Source organism: Nicotiana tabacum, chromosome 7, assembly GCF_000715075.1.
Source record: "Nicotiana tabacum cultivar K326 chromosome 7, ASM71507v2, whole genome shotgun sequence".
NCBI classification, from domain to species: domain Eukaryota; kingdom Viridiplantae; phylum Streptophyta; class Magnoliopsida; order Solanales; family Solanaceae; genus Nicotiana; species Nicotiana tabacum.
In genome coordinates this window covers 59747643-59763487 of record NC_134086.1, presented here as the reverse complement: position 1 = coordinate 59763487, position 15845 = coordinate 59747643, and the positions used below count along the sequence as shown (strand labels likewise).

The following is a 15845-nucleotide window of genomic DNA, read 5'->3' as shown; positions in this document are numbered from 1 at the left end:
GCTGAAGTTTTTGAGAGTTCCAATATGGGTATCCTTAAATATTCCTTCTTTGCTAGAGCTGAAGTTTTTGAGAGTTCCAATATGGGTATCCTTAAATATTCCTTCTTTATCAAACTTGATAAAACGCAGCAACACATAGGAAGCAACCCTTTGCAAATTGAACGATGATGCTTGCTTGCCTTATTAAAATTGATGTTGCATACAAGTCAGATCTGTTATATATGAAATTATTATTCGTATTATCGCTATATTATTTTTTTTTAACAAAATTATCCACTTATTAAATTATTACAAAGCGTCAAAAGCAGTTGAAAAGTATGTTTCGAAATGAAATAATAAAGTCAAATGATCAGGTCCTTTGCCTTTGGTCAATTCACGTAACTACCAGACAGTTTGTGAACGTTTGTGGTTGTTTGCAATAAGAAAGTGAAAGAAAACGAAGGAGGAGAAGGAGAGGGAGAAAGGGGACTGAAGTTATTTAAAAAGTGGGTACAAATTAAAAGTTTAAAAAAAAATAAGTATAGGTTAAATGGGAGCGACCAAACAGGGCGTGTAATGCAATTTTTACTAATTTGTATTATTACTTCTAATGAGGCCCAACTTTTCCCTGTCCATAAAACTCATATAATAATCACAAGTAAACACAAGAAATGAGCATCAAAGCAAAAACCAGTATTCACCAAAACTAGAAGAATTCCCAGCTATGGCCTCAGCAATGTTGAAGAGAACAACAATGATAAAGTCAATGGTTCAAAGCCTGAGATCCTATGCTTCTGTTTCTGTAGGTACTGATCTTACAGTAGCTGCACCAAATGTTTCACTACAAAAGGCTCGATCTTGGGATGAAGGTGTCTCCTCTAAATTCTCTACTACCCCTCTCAAAGATATTTTCAAGGTAATGACAAATATAATCAAACTCCCTTTTAAAAATTTCATTTTTTTTGTTTAATTTATATTACCCTTTTCTTATTTCTTCAACTTTTTTTTAGGGTTCTTGAGTTCTGACTATGTTGTATATTTTTGGTGTTCAGGGTAAAAAAGTTGTAATCTTTGGCCTTCCTGTAAGTTCACTTTTCCTTATATATTGCAATTGACTTTGAATTAGTACTATGGTAATTAGTAATTCTCATTTCTTGGCTTAGGAGTAGTTCTTACATAAAAAAATTTGTTTCCGCGAACGTGGGGTTTTCGAATTATGAGAATTTTGTTTGTCTAATGTAAGAATTTATGCATAAAGAAAAAATGTCCTTCCTTTCCATTGGGATTTATCCTCACAAGCAAAGGCGGACCCACGATTTGAGCGCGACGGGCACCACTAACCTTAAATATGCCAATAATTAATGATAAAATTCTTTGTGCAGTTCTTTAAGAAATTAATTAGTATGACAACTTATCCTTAATATATAAACAACCAGAAATTTTTAAAGAAAGAAAAAGCACTAAGCAAGAGTGAAAGATTACTTTGCAAAATAGGTGCTACATAGGAAGCAATGTTGATAGAAGCGGTGTTGACCGACACTGCTTCGTTAATTTTTCTTATTATATATATAGGTAAGTAATATGCAAAAATAAAAAATTGTTATCAGTACTTTGTTATAAAACATTTTGACAAAACTGGTTTACTAGGTCGTAATGAAGCCTTCAATTTTGCGTAATAGACCAAGGTTTCGAAACCTGGAAGGTTAAAGGACAGAAACTATCATCGAATCCAAAAATGTAAAAGAAAACAAAAGAAGAAAGAAAAAAATGCTAATTTTGCTTGAACCAGGTCTCGGGGAAGGTGCTTAAACTAGCAGCTCAATCACTGCTGCCTTCCAGATTTTATTTTTCAGGGGGGCCAAATAAATTATTAAAGGGGTCCTATATGGATATACAGGACACATAAAATCTATATATGCATGATTTTTGTCGAGCCTAACGGGTTCCGGTGACCCTGCACCTCCACTATAGGTCCGCCTCTGCTCACAAGATAGGGATAAGGTCTGTGTACACACTATCCTCCCTAGACCCCACGGTGTGGGATAATACTGGTTATGTTGTTGTTGTTGTTGTTGTCTTTCCATTGGGATTTAATAGGTAAAAAGGTCGCAATCCCTAACAAATTGGGTGGAGTATATAAATCCTCACGGACAATGTAGCTCCATTTAATCTTAATGAGTAATCAAATTGGTAATTTTTCTTTTCTTTGTACTTTCAGTACAGATAATAAATTGTTCTTTTGTACTTTCAATACAAAGTCCTAAATCGAGATGGTATTTGATGGCTAAACTGCAGAGAACAGCTTCATTTGTTTAGTGTTTTATCTTCCTCTGACTACAAATGAAAACTGCTTTTACTTATGCAAGTCATATTCAAAATAGTTTAATCTTGTTAATCCCAATTGTTGCATGCTACTAGATTAACATTGCCACCTGGTTGGTGCACATATTTGCTTCTGGAGGAATGATAAAACGTGGCACAAATTTAATACAATTATGTGATCTGAATTATCTCTTTTCGTCTTCATGAGCCGACTGTCTTTCGGAAACAGCCTCTCTACAAGGGATAGGAGTAAGGTTTGCGTACACACTACCCTCCCCAGACCCCACTAGTGGGAGTTACTGGGTTGTTGTTATTGTTGTTGATCTGGATTATAGTACAAAAGGGTTTGCCTAGTCTGCAATAGAAGATTGAATAAAATGACACTATGAAATGGATCGAAGGTTGAATAAAATGACTCTAAGAAATGATGAAAGGAAGGAAGGCTTCATGTTTTCTTTGATGATTGCGGTAGGGACATTGCCTCATAAGAGGTCTTCTTGCATAAGCATTTGTATCGAGCCATTTGTTTAATATCTGTTTTTTTTAGTTTTATATCTTCCTAAAGATGTTACAATTTCCAGGGTGCATACACTGGAGTTTGTTCAATGCAACATGTACCTAGCTACAAGAATAACATTGATAAGTTCAAGGCCAAAGGAATCGACTCTGTGATTTGTGTTGCTGTGAATGATCCGTATGTTATGAATGGTTGGGCAGAAAAGCTACAAGCCAAAGAAGCTGTAAGTTACTCCGCCATGCCTTGTCATCCTGTCATATCCTTTAAGCAAATGTAACCTTCACTAGTTACTACTTGAACTTTTTGCCGTCCTTGGAAGACTTGAAGGACTTACTTCCACTCAGTTGTCAGCATAAGTAAACAATTTTTGGTAAATCAACTTTATCGATCATGTTACTTGTGTAGGGAGCTGAAGAAGTTTAATCTGTCCCTTTTAGTAAGAATTGGAATCGCAAGACGTTTTTTCCCAAGGGCTTTGGTTTAGTGGTAAGAGAGAAGAGAGTGATGTATCGGATAGGCGCATGTTATGAGTTCGACCCCTACTGTAGACTAATAATAGTGTGGTATTTAAGTAGAGAAGGGTAGAGGACGGACCCAATATTCAACGAGTTTCAAACTGTGTGTCAATTGGTCTTCAGGATTCTCAGTTATGAGGGGGTCTAGAGCGGGGGGTTGGTCAAAGAGGGATGTGGAGCAAATCTTACTTTTAAGCAACATAAATGTTGGAGGACAGTTGACTCATAAAAAAAATTAAGCATATCTGATTGACAGGAGCAGTGCAGCCTCAGCTAAAGGAAGGAAATAAGACTAGCATTCCTCTACATGTTCAATGATATTGACTCTGACGATATGCTAATATAATTCAACAACTCAAAGTTTGTCTCTGACCATATTCTAATATATCCCAACTGAAGCTTAAATTTGCTCCATGGAGCTGGAAATCTATTAGGTGGGCAGATCGAGCATGACATAATTCATAAACTGTATGAAGGATCAAAAAGACAAAGCCCAATATTGTCAATTGTTATGGACTTTATTGTTAACTCTGATTGACTGAGCTTGGATAGTGATAATTAGTGACAGAGATATGGCAGATAGTCAGAGAGATGAATGATTAAGATTCTCGTGATGTTACTTAGACATGTCACTTTGTTTATTGACTTTTAATACTCAAATGCCGTTCTGATTATGAGTTGATGTTGCATTTATTGAACTACTTGAAATTTATGGTAATTTGATAGCACTATAGATGTTAGAAGGTGGTCTCTTAGCTGTTCCTTGATGTTGATAATACCTTTGATAGTTCTTAACTTCTTATACTAGCTCTAACAATGAGGATGAGTGTGGTTGACTGAATACTATTCGTCTGATGCAGATTGAGTTTTATGGTGATTTTGATGGAAGCTTCCACAAGAGTTTGGACTTAACAATTGATCTCTCTGCTGCTTTGCTTGGACCTCGATCTCACAGGTTAGGAGTCAATGTCTTAAGATCGTCACTTGTCATTCACTACTTCGTCATGGCTAATTAACTAAAATTTCTACATCCAACATTTGTCAATGTAAAAATTGATAATCCCAGTGAAATGTGCAGTAAGTTTAACTAGTTTAAATTAAGCCCTGAAGTGACATGGAGAAGTGGGTATGGTTTCATCCATTGCTTTATGTTAAGACGATGTGTACGTGTACAAAATAAAAAGATATTGACATACATATTTGCATTAACTCCTTTTCATCCTTTCTCCGGCTAAGGGTCTATCAGAAATAACCTCTCTGCCCTTCCAGGTAGGGGTAAGGCTGCGTACATCTTACCCTCCCCAGACCCTACTTGTGGAAACTCACTGGGTTTTTTGTTGTTGTTGTATATATACATTAACATGTGAGTCTCTGTGTGTGTGTGTGAAATGTGCAAAAGTTTAACAAGTTTAAATTACGCCCAGCATATATATATATATATATATATTGTGTAAAAATTGTACTTGGGAGCTATAGATCCTAAATCCTGGATATGTTTGTATTAATGAACATAGTTGTTTGTGCGCACACAGGTGGTCAGCGTATGTGGATGATGGGAATGTGAAGGTTCTGAATGTTGAAGAAGCTCCTTCTGATTTCAAGGTTTCTGGCGGAGACGTTATCTTGGGACAGATCTAGAGACTTGCTTATGCGCATGTTTGTAGTTCTAAACACCTTGTTTCTCCATTGCCAATAAGTTTTGCACGTTGTAATTTCGGTTAATAAAATGTACTATTAACCTAACAAGTTAATTTCAGGTCTGATACATTATTAATCCATGATAATAAACTATTCTTTTGCTTTGCTTTCTGGGGTTCACAATTTGTCCCAGATTATTACGTGTAATTTAGTCGGGATAAGATGCCACAATTACAAAGAAGAGTCTTAAAGACTTTGGATCCGTCCTCTAGGGGAGTATATCTTAGTATTTATTTACCTGTTCTTTGACTCTCTATGGCAAAATTGTACTTCTATTTGAAGATTAATTTTATTGATTCCCGACTTAAATCTGATGGATTAGCTCATTTTCTGAATATAAAACTTTCACTGTTCAAAGATGGCAAGAATTTTGGATTGAGTTTTATCGCACTCTAGTAAATAGGTGAATTGAGACATGGGCACAAGTAATTAGGTGGTTGCTGTATTAGGTGCGAATATTTGGCGGTTACGCAGAAGAGGGGATTTAGCCATCAAAAGAAATGCAAGATTGAGCATTAAGCCATGAAACTCTTATACCGATTACAACTTTTTCGAATATTTAATAGTATATTATATGAAGTGTTACGAAACTTTCAAATAATGACGATCAGTATTCAATCGAGAATACATTATAAGCGACGAAAATTCTCTTCCCAGACACTATATAAATTATTTGAGAGTTCTAAAAAAGAGAAAAAGAAAAAGTCAAATTAGGGCAAAATAGCTGAACTGTGGGCTTGTATTGGGCCCGTGCCGAGTATCCTGACCAACTAGACTACAACGGAGCTGTTACTAATGCTGCTAGAACGATAACTATACTAGATTTGTTTTACAACCAAAGGAGGTCCCATTTAATGTTAGTCAGTATCTTCTCCTATTCTTTGCATTCCGAAGATTACTTTTGGCTTATGCCAATTATATCATAAAAGAATTAGTGTAATAGTGAAGGTTACAATGAATGTGTTTCAAGTTTTAATAACCTTCTCACTACTTGTATATCTGAGGGGTTGCTCTGATGGTAAGCAACCCCCACTTCCAACCGAGAGGTTGTGAGTTCGAGTATTCCCAAGAGCATGGTGGGAAGTTCTTGGAGGGAAGGATGCCGGGGGTCTATTTGGAAACAGTCTCTCTACCCTAGGGTAGGGGTAAGGTCTGCGTACACACTACCCTCCCCAGACCCCACTAAGTGGGATTATACTGGGTTGTTGTTGTCTCACTACTTGTATCCCGTTCACATGAATTCTGTGATAGAAAGACCGCAGAAACCAAGTACTGCATTCAACTGATTTTCAGTTTCCCAACAGAAAACTGGCAATAATAAGAGCAGAGAAATGAGTTACATGTCCGATGTTAGAGAAGTTTCATTTGTTGTTTGCCTGTTATGACGCGTTTAGACGTCAGTTAGCACATGGATATGAGTAGCAAAGACATCTAGCAATCTGCTTCATCAGAAATGGAGGTCTCTTTAGTCTGTCACAAGAAAACTCAACTTGTAAATGACAAGAAGTTGTGGAGCCTTAGAATCCTCATTACAGAGGCCTGCTGACAAGCTTCGTTTTGCAAGTTTTTTTATGACTCAACATTCGGCTATTTGAACTTACTTTTACTGATAAAGCATGTTCCTTTCTCTGTATGATTTAAAAGAAGAAAAGAAAACGTGGGTTAAGTAGTGAAAGGCGGAATCCGATACCTTTTCTTAATGTTTACTCTTTTCTTTTTCTTTATATCAGCTACAACAGCGAAAAGCAGAATTTAGAAGAAAATACAGCCACCATAAAGAAGAATGAAGGATAATAGTCCATAAGACATCCACTCTTGAATATCCATTAAGGTAATGGACATGGTTATAAATTACACAAGCTTATCAGTCTTCCTGTCCTATTACAGTAAAGAGAACAGGTCATGAGACCTTAAGGCTTAAGCACAAACTGTAATTTCTTCAGCAGCATATCAACCTCCAGGTTTCACACAGTAACTGCAGGACGCAAGTCAATCACCTACTGTGATAACTGACCTTTAGAACGTACGTCACTTGCAGATTTTAGATTATGCTAATAAGTAGATAGCAGAGACAAAGAGGACCATAATCAGGCACCATTTATTCTTGACTTCGATAGGGTTGCAGCATCAGTTTCCGTTCTGAAGAAAAAGAAGGGAAAGAAACAATTAATCAATGGAAAGAGCTCATTTCAAAAGCAAAGAGAACCATCAAGATGGATTGTTTAAATAATTTTTTTTGGTAATCCTCCAATCCTAACCTCATGTTATAGTAGCTTCACAATACTTACTAGTTTGATGAGATAAGGATAAGAAGCTGAACTGTAACTTCCAAATGATCGATTTGATTTGTTTGTAATTTTAATGAGACTTGTCGAAGACAATTAAATAAATAAAGGTTTCTGTAATAGCTTAAATTTTCAGATAAGGTATTAATGCAATTCAATGTGGTATCAAAGTAAAATGTGCCCTTAGGTTCAAGTCTGATTGCAATCCTTCATCAAAAAGTATTTTCACAAACTTGATCTCAAAATAAGAATCAGCACTCAGGTGAATGCGAAGACACATTTTTAGTAAAATAAATATGTTTTTTCTAACAGTTCAAGTTCTTGAATGAGGTGGTACAATCCGACAAGATCCATTGAGCACATAGGGACAGATGGAATAAGAAATGTCATGGGAGAACTCTTTCTAACACATCACACTATGAAAAACTAAATTAAAATGTAGCAGTAGTTCTGGCAGGAGAACAAGTGAAACATGGAAATATAAAGGAACAAGCATAGGAAGCACGAGCACCTAAAATCCTATCTATGGACTACTGTCTCAGATACTGAACATCCTTAACATCCTCAGATTCATATTCCTACCTCGCTTTTAATCATTTCGCAAACCCAGAGGCAGATCTAGGATTTGAATATTAATGGGTTCGAGTTCGAGATTCTACCACCACCCAGTTGATTTACTGGATTCGAACCACCTTGGGGTGCGGCCCTTCCCCAAATCTCACGCAAGATGCTGAAATCTATTATTTGTACTTATTTAGTGGATTTTTAAACAGAGCCAAAGCTACTGGGTTTGGATGAACCCATAAGTTAGTAAAAATAGCACGGTATAGCCAGTTTTCGGACTGGTCATTCAAAAATAGCCAGCGTTTACGAAGTCAATGAAAAATAGCCACTATTTTGCTGCAACAGAGACCGGTCCAGCATAATATAATGGAGTTCGGTGCACCTGTGTATGAACTCCAGCATATTATGCTGGACCGGTATACTTTGCTGACTCCAGTATAATATACTGGAGACTGGAGCACCGGTGCTCCAAACTCCAGTATATTATACTGGACAATTATACTTGCTAGAACTCCAGTATATTATGCTGGAGTTCCAGTGTACTTATGCTGGAACTCCATCATATTATGCTGGAGTTCCAGCATACTTATCTTGGAACTCCAGTATAATATGCTGGAGTTATGCTTGAACTCCAGTATAATATACTGGCATATTTTCCGGGTTTTGAACAGTGTTTTCGCTCAGATTTATCTTTACATGAAAAGCGGCTAAATTTTGATTACTTTTAAAACTGGGCTATTTTTGAACGACCAGTTGTAAATCTGGCTATTTTTGAATTTCTCCCCATAAGTTATACGCAGATCCACCCCTGCCCAAATCCAACCACATTCCTACTGTGCTGACGCAAATCTTTTATTTAATTCCTTCTTCCTTTTCATATAAATATGACCTGGCGGCATAAAGGGAAACGTTTTGTAAGGAGTAAAAAGTATATTTCCACTTGCCTGCCTGTAAACTTGATTTTTCTAATTTTCGAGAGAGAAAAGGAAATAAATAAGGTGGCCTATATACAACAACAAACCCAGTGTAATTTGTGATGTATTTTGTTTAGGCAATGTTGTTTCAGATTCTGAGTCAACAATTCTGTAGTTGCACGCAAGTAATTTTATATTCAATCAGAAAAAATACAAGCAGATTAGGTTTCCAAGTTTGGTTTTCTGTTTAAAGGAAATCAAAATCCAGCAGAAACTATGGATAACAAATGGAAGAGCAAATTGGCAACATCAGGGATGATGAACATGGAAACAAGTAAAGCTTCATAATTGTTCAAGATATAGTTGAACCAACTACAAACCTGTCTAAGAAAATTTCCATTTGGCCAGTGTTGGTGTTGGAGATCAATGAGGGAGCGGTAGGAGTTACTTCAATTGTAGAATTCTTTATGCAACTATCATGCGATTGAAATGTCACATTTCCTTGCTCACACACTCCTCTACTAGGAAAGTTTGAGGTACCCATGGTACATGCAGATAATGGTTCAGAAGCTCCTGGACGTTTTGAAGTAAGATCAAGTCGTTCAATCATTCTTGTAACGCTAGCTATTCCAGCACTCATCTCACGCTGAACTTCTTTGCCAAAATCTTTGACAGAGGTGTTGCGTGATAATAACTTTTCCTTAAAACCACGAGTACCTTTTGAGATTGATTCCTTATACCTGTTGAAACATAAACAATAGCTTCAGGGGCAAAATAAAAATAGCTTTCAAGGGAAACACAAATTAGAGTTCCTTACCTCGCTGAAGCAGCAGACCATTTCGATTTTATAGATTCAGAAAATGCAAGAAACTCGGATGAGCTTGACCCCTGGGGGCCATAAGTTGGCGGTTGGCTGAAGGAATTCCAACAAGTAACCAAATAGTAAGGCATAATTTGAATCAAATAAAGGTAAAAATGGAGTAGTGCTGCCACAATTACATTGCACTCAGTAACCACATTGAGGATTAAGAGAGAACGCATATCATGGATTTTAATTTTTAGGTGACTTAGTTTCATTAAGCTTTCGATTTATTTATCGGGCTTTATAGTTCTCAATCATACCTAAGCTTAAAAGGACCATTTCCATGGGCAGGAACTGTTGATGATGCAGGCCCAATACTAGATGAAGTTGCAGAAGCAGCAGATCCATCCCCAGTAAACCCAGAAGCTCGGGGCTGTACAGTGGATTCACTATTCTGTATCTGGTTTGACCTAACTCCTACTGGCACAGAAGGGACAACCTGTGTAGGACCAATTCCTGATGATGCCTGTCTTCTCCTTCTGTTGACAAGACGGACTCTACTTGTCGCAGCAGCAAAATGTCGCATGATTCGCTCCTCAAAATCAGAATCATTCTGCTGAGGGGCATCCTGGAAACACTAAGGCTCTAACTCAGTATAAATGAAGCCAAATTTAGTGGAAAGAAATGCAGAAGCCAATTCCAAGTTTAGAAATGTCACCCACATGGTTGGTTTCAACGTCTTCGTTGGTATGACGCACATTAATCCTTGACCTCATGTTCCTTTCAATCTCCACTGCAGCTAGTAGCTCTTGGCTGGAGGCAAAATTTATTTAATGGAGATCATCACAAAAGAGGGAAATAAATACACAGCAATGAGGTATCAATCATACTGCTGGCTCTTAAACAATATGAATTCTGAATTAAAAAATATGAAGTTCCTTGCATCTCGCTCGTATTTACTATATTCTCTTATATTGCTGTTATTTTGCTATTTTAGGTTCCTTTATGTTATGTTATGTATTTTATGTTATTTTATTATGAGTCTATCAATGGTACTAATATATCGTCACTTGGTGCTTTCTTGAGCTGAGAGTCTCCTGGAAACAGCCTCTCTGCCCCTCGGGGTAGGGGTAAGGTCTGCGTACATACTACCCTCCCCAGACCCCACTTGTGGGATTATACTGGGCTGTTGTTGTTGTTGTTGAAGTTCCTTGCAGAAAAAATAAAATAAGATATGTAATTCTGGCTGCAGCTAGCAGCTCTTGGCCACAGCCAAAAGTTTAATTTGGATACTAGAATGAGGAAACTACATAAACAATACACCAATTCCATGAGAAAGTCAATGGTTGATTCTTATACAGTTGTGTTCTTAGCCATAGAATTTTTCGAATACCTTGCAGGGTCCTTCAGCGCAAGAACCCTCCAACAAATTGGGCACTCCTTGCTTCTCTGAGACCTGAACAGAATATACAACATGTTCATTGAGCACATCGATCAAGACAATGGTGGTTAAAATGAGCACATAATAACAAATTTCGTATGTACCATTCAAGAATACACTGCAAATGATACTCATGCTTACAATCTGTTACCTGAAAGAAAACAAGAAATTAAGAAACTTGGATAAATGCATATAATCAAGTATAAAAAGGAATTGCCACAAGAATCAAAAGAAGACATCACCATGAGACAACAAAAACTTTGCAACATCACTTTGATACATACTGAAGAAAACTGTCAAATAAGTTTTTGGAAAAAACTATTCAAACTAGTTCACAAAGTACATATAGTTGGGAAAATTAGAAAAACCCTAAAGCCCCTAGGAATTCGTTCAAGTTGCAAAAGATTGAGGGATTTGAGACTTAAGTCGTAGGTTCGAGCCTTGCGCCATGCAATCTAAGCTTGGTATTTGATTGGAGAAGGGCTAAGGGAGGGGCCTATTATCCCCAAGTTTCAAAGGCTGCAGTTGGTCCTAAGGGTTGGACCCAGACGAAGTTCCCCGTCATAAGAAAAATCCTAACAAATCAATTAATAGTATTATTTTCCATTGGATCTGACCAAACTTTGCATACATCTGATCTTTTCTCTTCTTTTTTATGACATACTTAAAAAGGAACAGAAAGAAAATGAGGGTCTATCAGAAACAACCCCTCTACCTCACACGAGGTAGAGGTAAGGTATGCATACATATTACCCTTCCAAGACCCCAGTTGTGGGATCACATTGGGTATTATCGTTGTTGTTGTTCTGACCAAACATTGGACCATACTGAATGAAAAACAAATGTTAGATGGATGTCTCAGTAAGACCAGCAGAGAAACTACGCACACCATACTCCTTTTGTTGAGATGCTGAGGAAAAAAATATTTAAAAAAAGGGGACAGCCCGGTGCACTAAGCTCCCGTTATGCATGGGGTCCGGGGAAGGGAATAATAATAATAATACTAGGCCACTATACTCCAAAGCTTACTATAAGAACAAGCACTTCTAAACAAAACCAAGATCTAAACCATACCACGAATTCATGTATATTCTAAACCATAACTAAGATCTAAAGCATACCATGAATTCATGCATACTTATTTACATTTCTAATGTCCAGTAGATTATATTATCATTGTGCAAATCCTAATATAACAGGGGGCTAATAAAATAGTCCAGACATTAGAAAAAGGTTCAGTTTTTATTAGAAGAATAAGATAGAAATTGGTGCACATAAAGAAAGTTATCGAAATTATTTCCATTTAGAAGGGAAAAATACCACATATTAGATTTTCAATGTAACAAAGACAACCGACTGATCAAACCATGATCAATAAAGACATACATGAGTAACAATATGTCGCAACAACAACAACAACAACAACCTAGTATAATCCCACAAGTGGGGTCTGGGGAGGGTAATATGTACGCAGACCTTACCCCTACCCCGAGGGGCAGAGAGGCTGTTTCCAGGAGACCCTCGGCTCAAGAGAGCAACAAGAGACAGTATATTAGTACTATCAATAGACTCATAGTAAATAACATAAAATACATAACATAAAATAACAAAATAACAACAATATAAGAAATATAGGAAATACGAAAAGGATGTAAGATATACTAATATCCAACAGATATAGCCCTGCATCAGTAGCTGATCAGTAGCATCCTAAGTCTAACTCCTAAATGGCTAGTCTCCCTCTAGTGCGCTGTAGTAATATTCACAAACTTCCCCCTAACCTACAACCTTAATGCTCGACCTCCACAATTCCCTGTCAAGGGTCATGTCCTCAGAAATCCTAAGTCGTGTCATGTCCTGCCTGATCACCTCCCCCAATACTTCTTAGGTCTCCCTCTAACTCTTCTCGTGCCCACCACAGCCAGTCGCTCACACCTCCTCACTGGTGCATCAGTGCTCCTCCTCTGAATGTGCCCGAACCATCTGAGTTTTGCTTCCCGCATCTTGTCCTCCATGGGGGCCACGCCCACCTTCTCTCGAATATCTTCATTCCTAATCTTGTCCATCCTTGTATGCCCGCACATCCACCTCAGCATCCTCATCTCTGCTACTTTCATCTTCTGGATGTGTGAATTTTTAACCGGCCAACACTCGATCCCATACAACATAGCAGGCCTAACCACTCCTCTATAAAACTTACCTTTTAGTAACGGTGGCACTTTCTTGTCACACAAGACTCCCATTGCTAACCTCCACTTCATCCACCCCACCCCTATACGATGTGTGACATACTCGTCGATCTCCCCGGTCCCCTGAATAACTGACCCAAGGTACTTGAAACTACCCCTCTTAGGGATGACTTGAGAGTCGAGCCTCACTTCCACTCCTGCTTCCGTCGGCTCGGCCCCAAATTTGCACTCGAGGTATTCCGTCTTCGTCCTGCTCAGCCTGAAACCTTTAGACTCAAGGGCATGTCTCCAAACCTCTAGCCTCTCGTTGACGTCGTGTCGTGTCTCGTCAATTAAGACTATGTCATCAGCAAATAACATGCACCATGTCACCTCCCCTTGAATATGATGTGTTATGGCATCCATCACTAGGGCAAATAGGAAGGGGTTGAACGCAGACCCTTGGTGTAACCCCTTAACAACCGGAAAATGGTCGGAGTCGCCTCCTACTGTCCTAACCCGAGTCTTAGCTCCATCATACATGTCTTTAATCACCCTAATGTAGTCAACCGGGACTCCTTTTATCCCTGTATTGTTCCATCATCCTCCTAATAAGGTGGATAGCTTCTTATCCCTGTGTCGCACCAATCAATAATTAAACCACAAAATCCAAACTTTTTCCTATTTTTTTTCTTTATTTTTCTTTGCTAAAAAGTTGTCGGAACTTCCAAGGCGTGAAATTACACACTGATAGTACTCTGCCATTCAAACCACCGGACATTGGAATCATCTAACATCTCCTTAATAAACAGAAAAGCCTCAACTTTGCGCAATATATAGCATTTGTATTTTTAGATAAAACAGAAAATGCATTTAAAAAAAGGAGAAGATGAAAATGCTACAGGCAGAAAATTCCCTAACTTCTAAGTATCTAGTTTTAGCCAAAAACCAAAAAAAAAAAATGTATCAAAAACAGGAGGCGATGAATGGAGATGGCATACAGCAGGAAGGATCATCGGAGTAAACAGCTCAAGGAAAATGCTAAAAACAGAAGGGGGGGGGGGGGGCTAACTTCTACGCAATATATACAATCTATTTTTAGCAACAAAAAAAAAAATACATAAAAAACAGGAGCGAAGCATACAGCAGGAGGATCATCGGAGTTAAATGGCTCAAGGCAGATACTGCAGGCATCCTCAAAGCTATCATCAACGACGGCCGGCGAGGCGATCATCGGCGGCGAGTTTAACGAATCGTTGGCCATGAAATTCAGCTTAAAACTGTAACAATCAAAATGTAAGTATATGTATATATAGAGACAAATGTAGTATATATTTATAGAGAGAGAGAGAGAGAGCGCGTACGGAGAGAGGAAAAGCAGAAAGGTAAGGGGAAAATGTGGAGAATAAAGTAAGAAGAAGAAGAAGGAAGGAAGATGAAAGAAATAGAAATATAGAAATAGTAGTTACTAAAACGAAATCCTAGAAAAGTGTAGGCTGTAGAGAGAGAAAGCGTGTAAAAAGGTCAAAAGAAAAGAATTATGGATGAGAGATTGCTGGAAAACAATCCGCTCTATATTCAGACGGTTGTTGGAATCAATCAACTCTTCTACCTTCTTTTTTTACCCAAAATAAAAGAGTTAAATTTTCAGTCTTGGTTTTATTGAAAAAAATAATAACTAAATATTATTACTAATTATTAATTATTAATTATTTTGATTAAGAAATAATATGAGGGTGAGGGGTCCCTGTTGACTCTTCTTGTCCCACACAACTTGATTGAATTATTTTCTCCATCTCAAAATCAACAATGACGTACTACTAAAGAACGAGAGTCAAGTCTACTTTGGACTTTAATTTTTTTAATATTATTTTCATGCTCCCGACCTGCATAAAGGTTCTGCTATGTTCCATAATTTAAAATTTAAAAATGCATGAATTTGTATCAGAAAGATTGTAAGTATGGTGCTCTAACTATTTAATTATTTGATGAAATCATTATTTGGAATGGCTTCCTTGCACCTTATTGTTGTCATTATTATTATTATTATATTATAAAATCCTATAGATTTAAAATTGTCAATTGAACCAAACGAAAAATAGTTAGAGGGGTAGAGCAAATCTTGGTCTTCCTTTTAGTGGGTCGTGCCGACCTCACTTATCATCTTTAGTTTTTAATATTGTAAGTGGTATGCAATATTGAGTTACAACTTTTAGTTGCTTAAGAGCACCATATGGAATACGACAATTAATATTTAGATGATGAAATAATTACCCATAAAGTATTATTGCATTGATGTATTTACAATTATTTGGTGATACGGTAGCAAGAGAAGTTGACACACTATTTATGTTGTTGTAGTACATTTTTTTTTGTTAAAATCATATATTTGTGTTAGCTAAAAAATAATATTCATGTTTCACTTGATTAAAATAGCTCAAATTATTTGAGGTGTTGTTTGGTTGGGGAAAGTTATCTCTGGAAATGAGATAATAACCATATATATATTTGTTGATAATTACTTTATTGTCTCACTTGTACCTTGAGAGATACTTCCGTTTGGACATGAAATTTTCCCCCCTTTTTTTCCAAAAAAATTTCACTTTTTTTTTCGAAATCAACGTTTGTTCATAAAACTTT

General features: G+C 37.2%; 2 protein-coding genes across 3 annotated transcripts; one reads left to right on the top strand and one right to left on the bottom strand.

Moving 5' to 3' along the window:
- Nucleotides 1-620: 620 nt before the first annotated feature.
- On the top strand, nucleotides 621-5138 carry LOC107802071 (peroxiredoxin-2F, mitochondrial). Its single transcript, XM_016625512.2, has 5 exons — nucleotides 621-895; nucleotides 1032-1061; nucleotides 2883-3041; nucleotides 4194-4288; nucleotides 4866-5138. Exons 1-5 carry the CDS (start codon nucleotides 704-706, stop codon nucleotides 4969-4971), a joined length of 582 nt encoding a protein of 193 aa, XP_016480998.1. The 5' UTR covers nucleotides 621-703; the 3' UTR covers nucleotides 4972-5138.
- Nucleotides 5139-6805: 1667 nt separating this feature from the next.
- On the bottom strand, nucleotides 6806-14834 carry LOC107802070 (E3 ubiquitin-protein ligase RHF1A). Of its 2 annotated transcripts, none has more exons than XM_016625511.2 (9): nucleotides 14570-14834; nucleotides 14350-14485; nucleotides 11142-11188; nucleotides 10990-11052; nucleotides 10319-10409; nucleotides 9917-10224; nucleotides 9612-9707; nucleotides 9175-9534; nucleotides 6806-7170 (listed from the first exon to the last, which is right to left on the bottom strand). In XM_016625511.2, the coding sequence occupies exons 2-9, from the start codon at nucleotides 14467-14469 to the stop codon at nucleotides 7119-7121; spliced, it is 1137 nt and encodes a 378-aa protein (XP_016480997.1). In that variant the 5' UTR covers nucleotides 14470-14485; nucleotides 14570-14834; the 3' UTR covers nucleotides 6806-7118. The 2 variants fall into 2 exon arrangements, with proteins under 2 accessions (XP_016480997.1, XP_016480996.1); XM_016625510.2 differs by having other exon boundaries at nucleotides 9917-10233; nucleotides 14570-14832.
- Between the last annotated feature and the right edge of the window lie 1011 nt (nucleotides 14835-15845).

What these genes read in the sequence shown, in the direction of transcription:
- LOC107802070 (XM_016625510.2), bottom strand. Translation starts at nt 14,469, where the DNA reads ATGGCCAACGATTCGTTAAACTCGCCGCCGATGATCGCCTCGCCGGCC. An exon ending in TTGCAGTGTATTCTTGAATG is followed by an intron (nt 11,053 to 11,141) that starts GTACATACGAAA and finishes TATTCTGTTCAG; the next exon opens with GTCTCAGAGAAGCAAGGAGT. An exon ending in AAGACGTTGAAACCAACCAT is followed by an intron (nt 10,234 to 10,318) that starts GTGGGTGACATT and finishes TTAGAGCCTTAG; the next exon opens with TGTTTCCAGGATGCCCCTCA.
- LOC107802071 (XM_016625512.2), top strand. Translation starts at nt 704, where the DNA reads ATGGCCTCAGCAATGTTGAAGAGAACAACAATGATAAAGTCAATGGTT. An exon ending in AGCTACAAGCCAAAGAAGCT is followed by an intron (nt 3,042 to 4,193) that starts GTAAGTTACTCC and finishes CGTCTGATGCAG; the next exon opens with ATTGAGTTTTATGGTGATTT. An exon ending in CTTGGACCTCGATCTCACAG is followed by an intron (nt 4,289 to 4,865) that starts GTTAGGAGTCAA and finishes GTGCGCACACAG; the next exon opens with GTGGTCAGCGTATGTGGATG.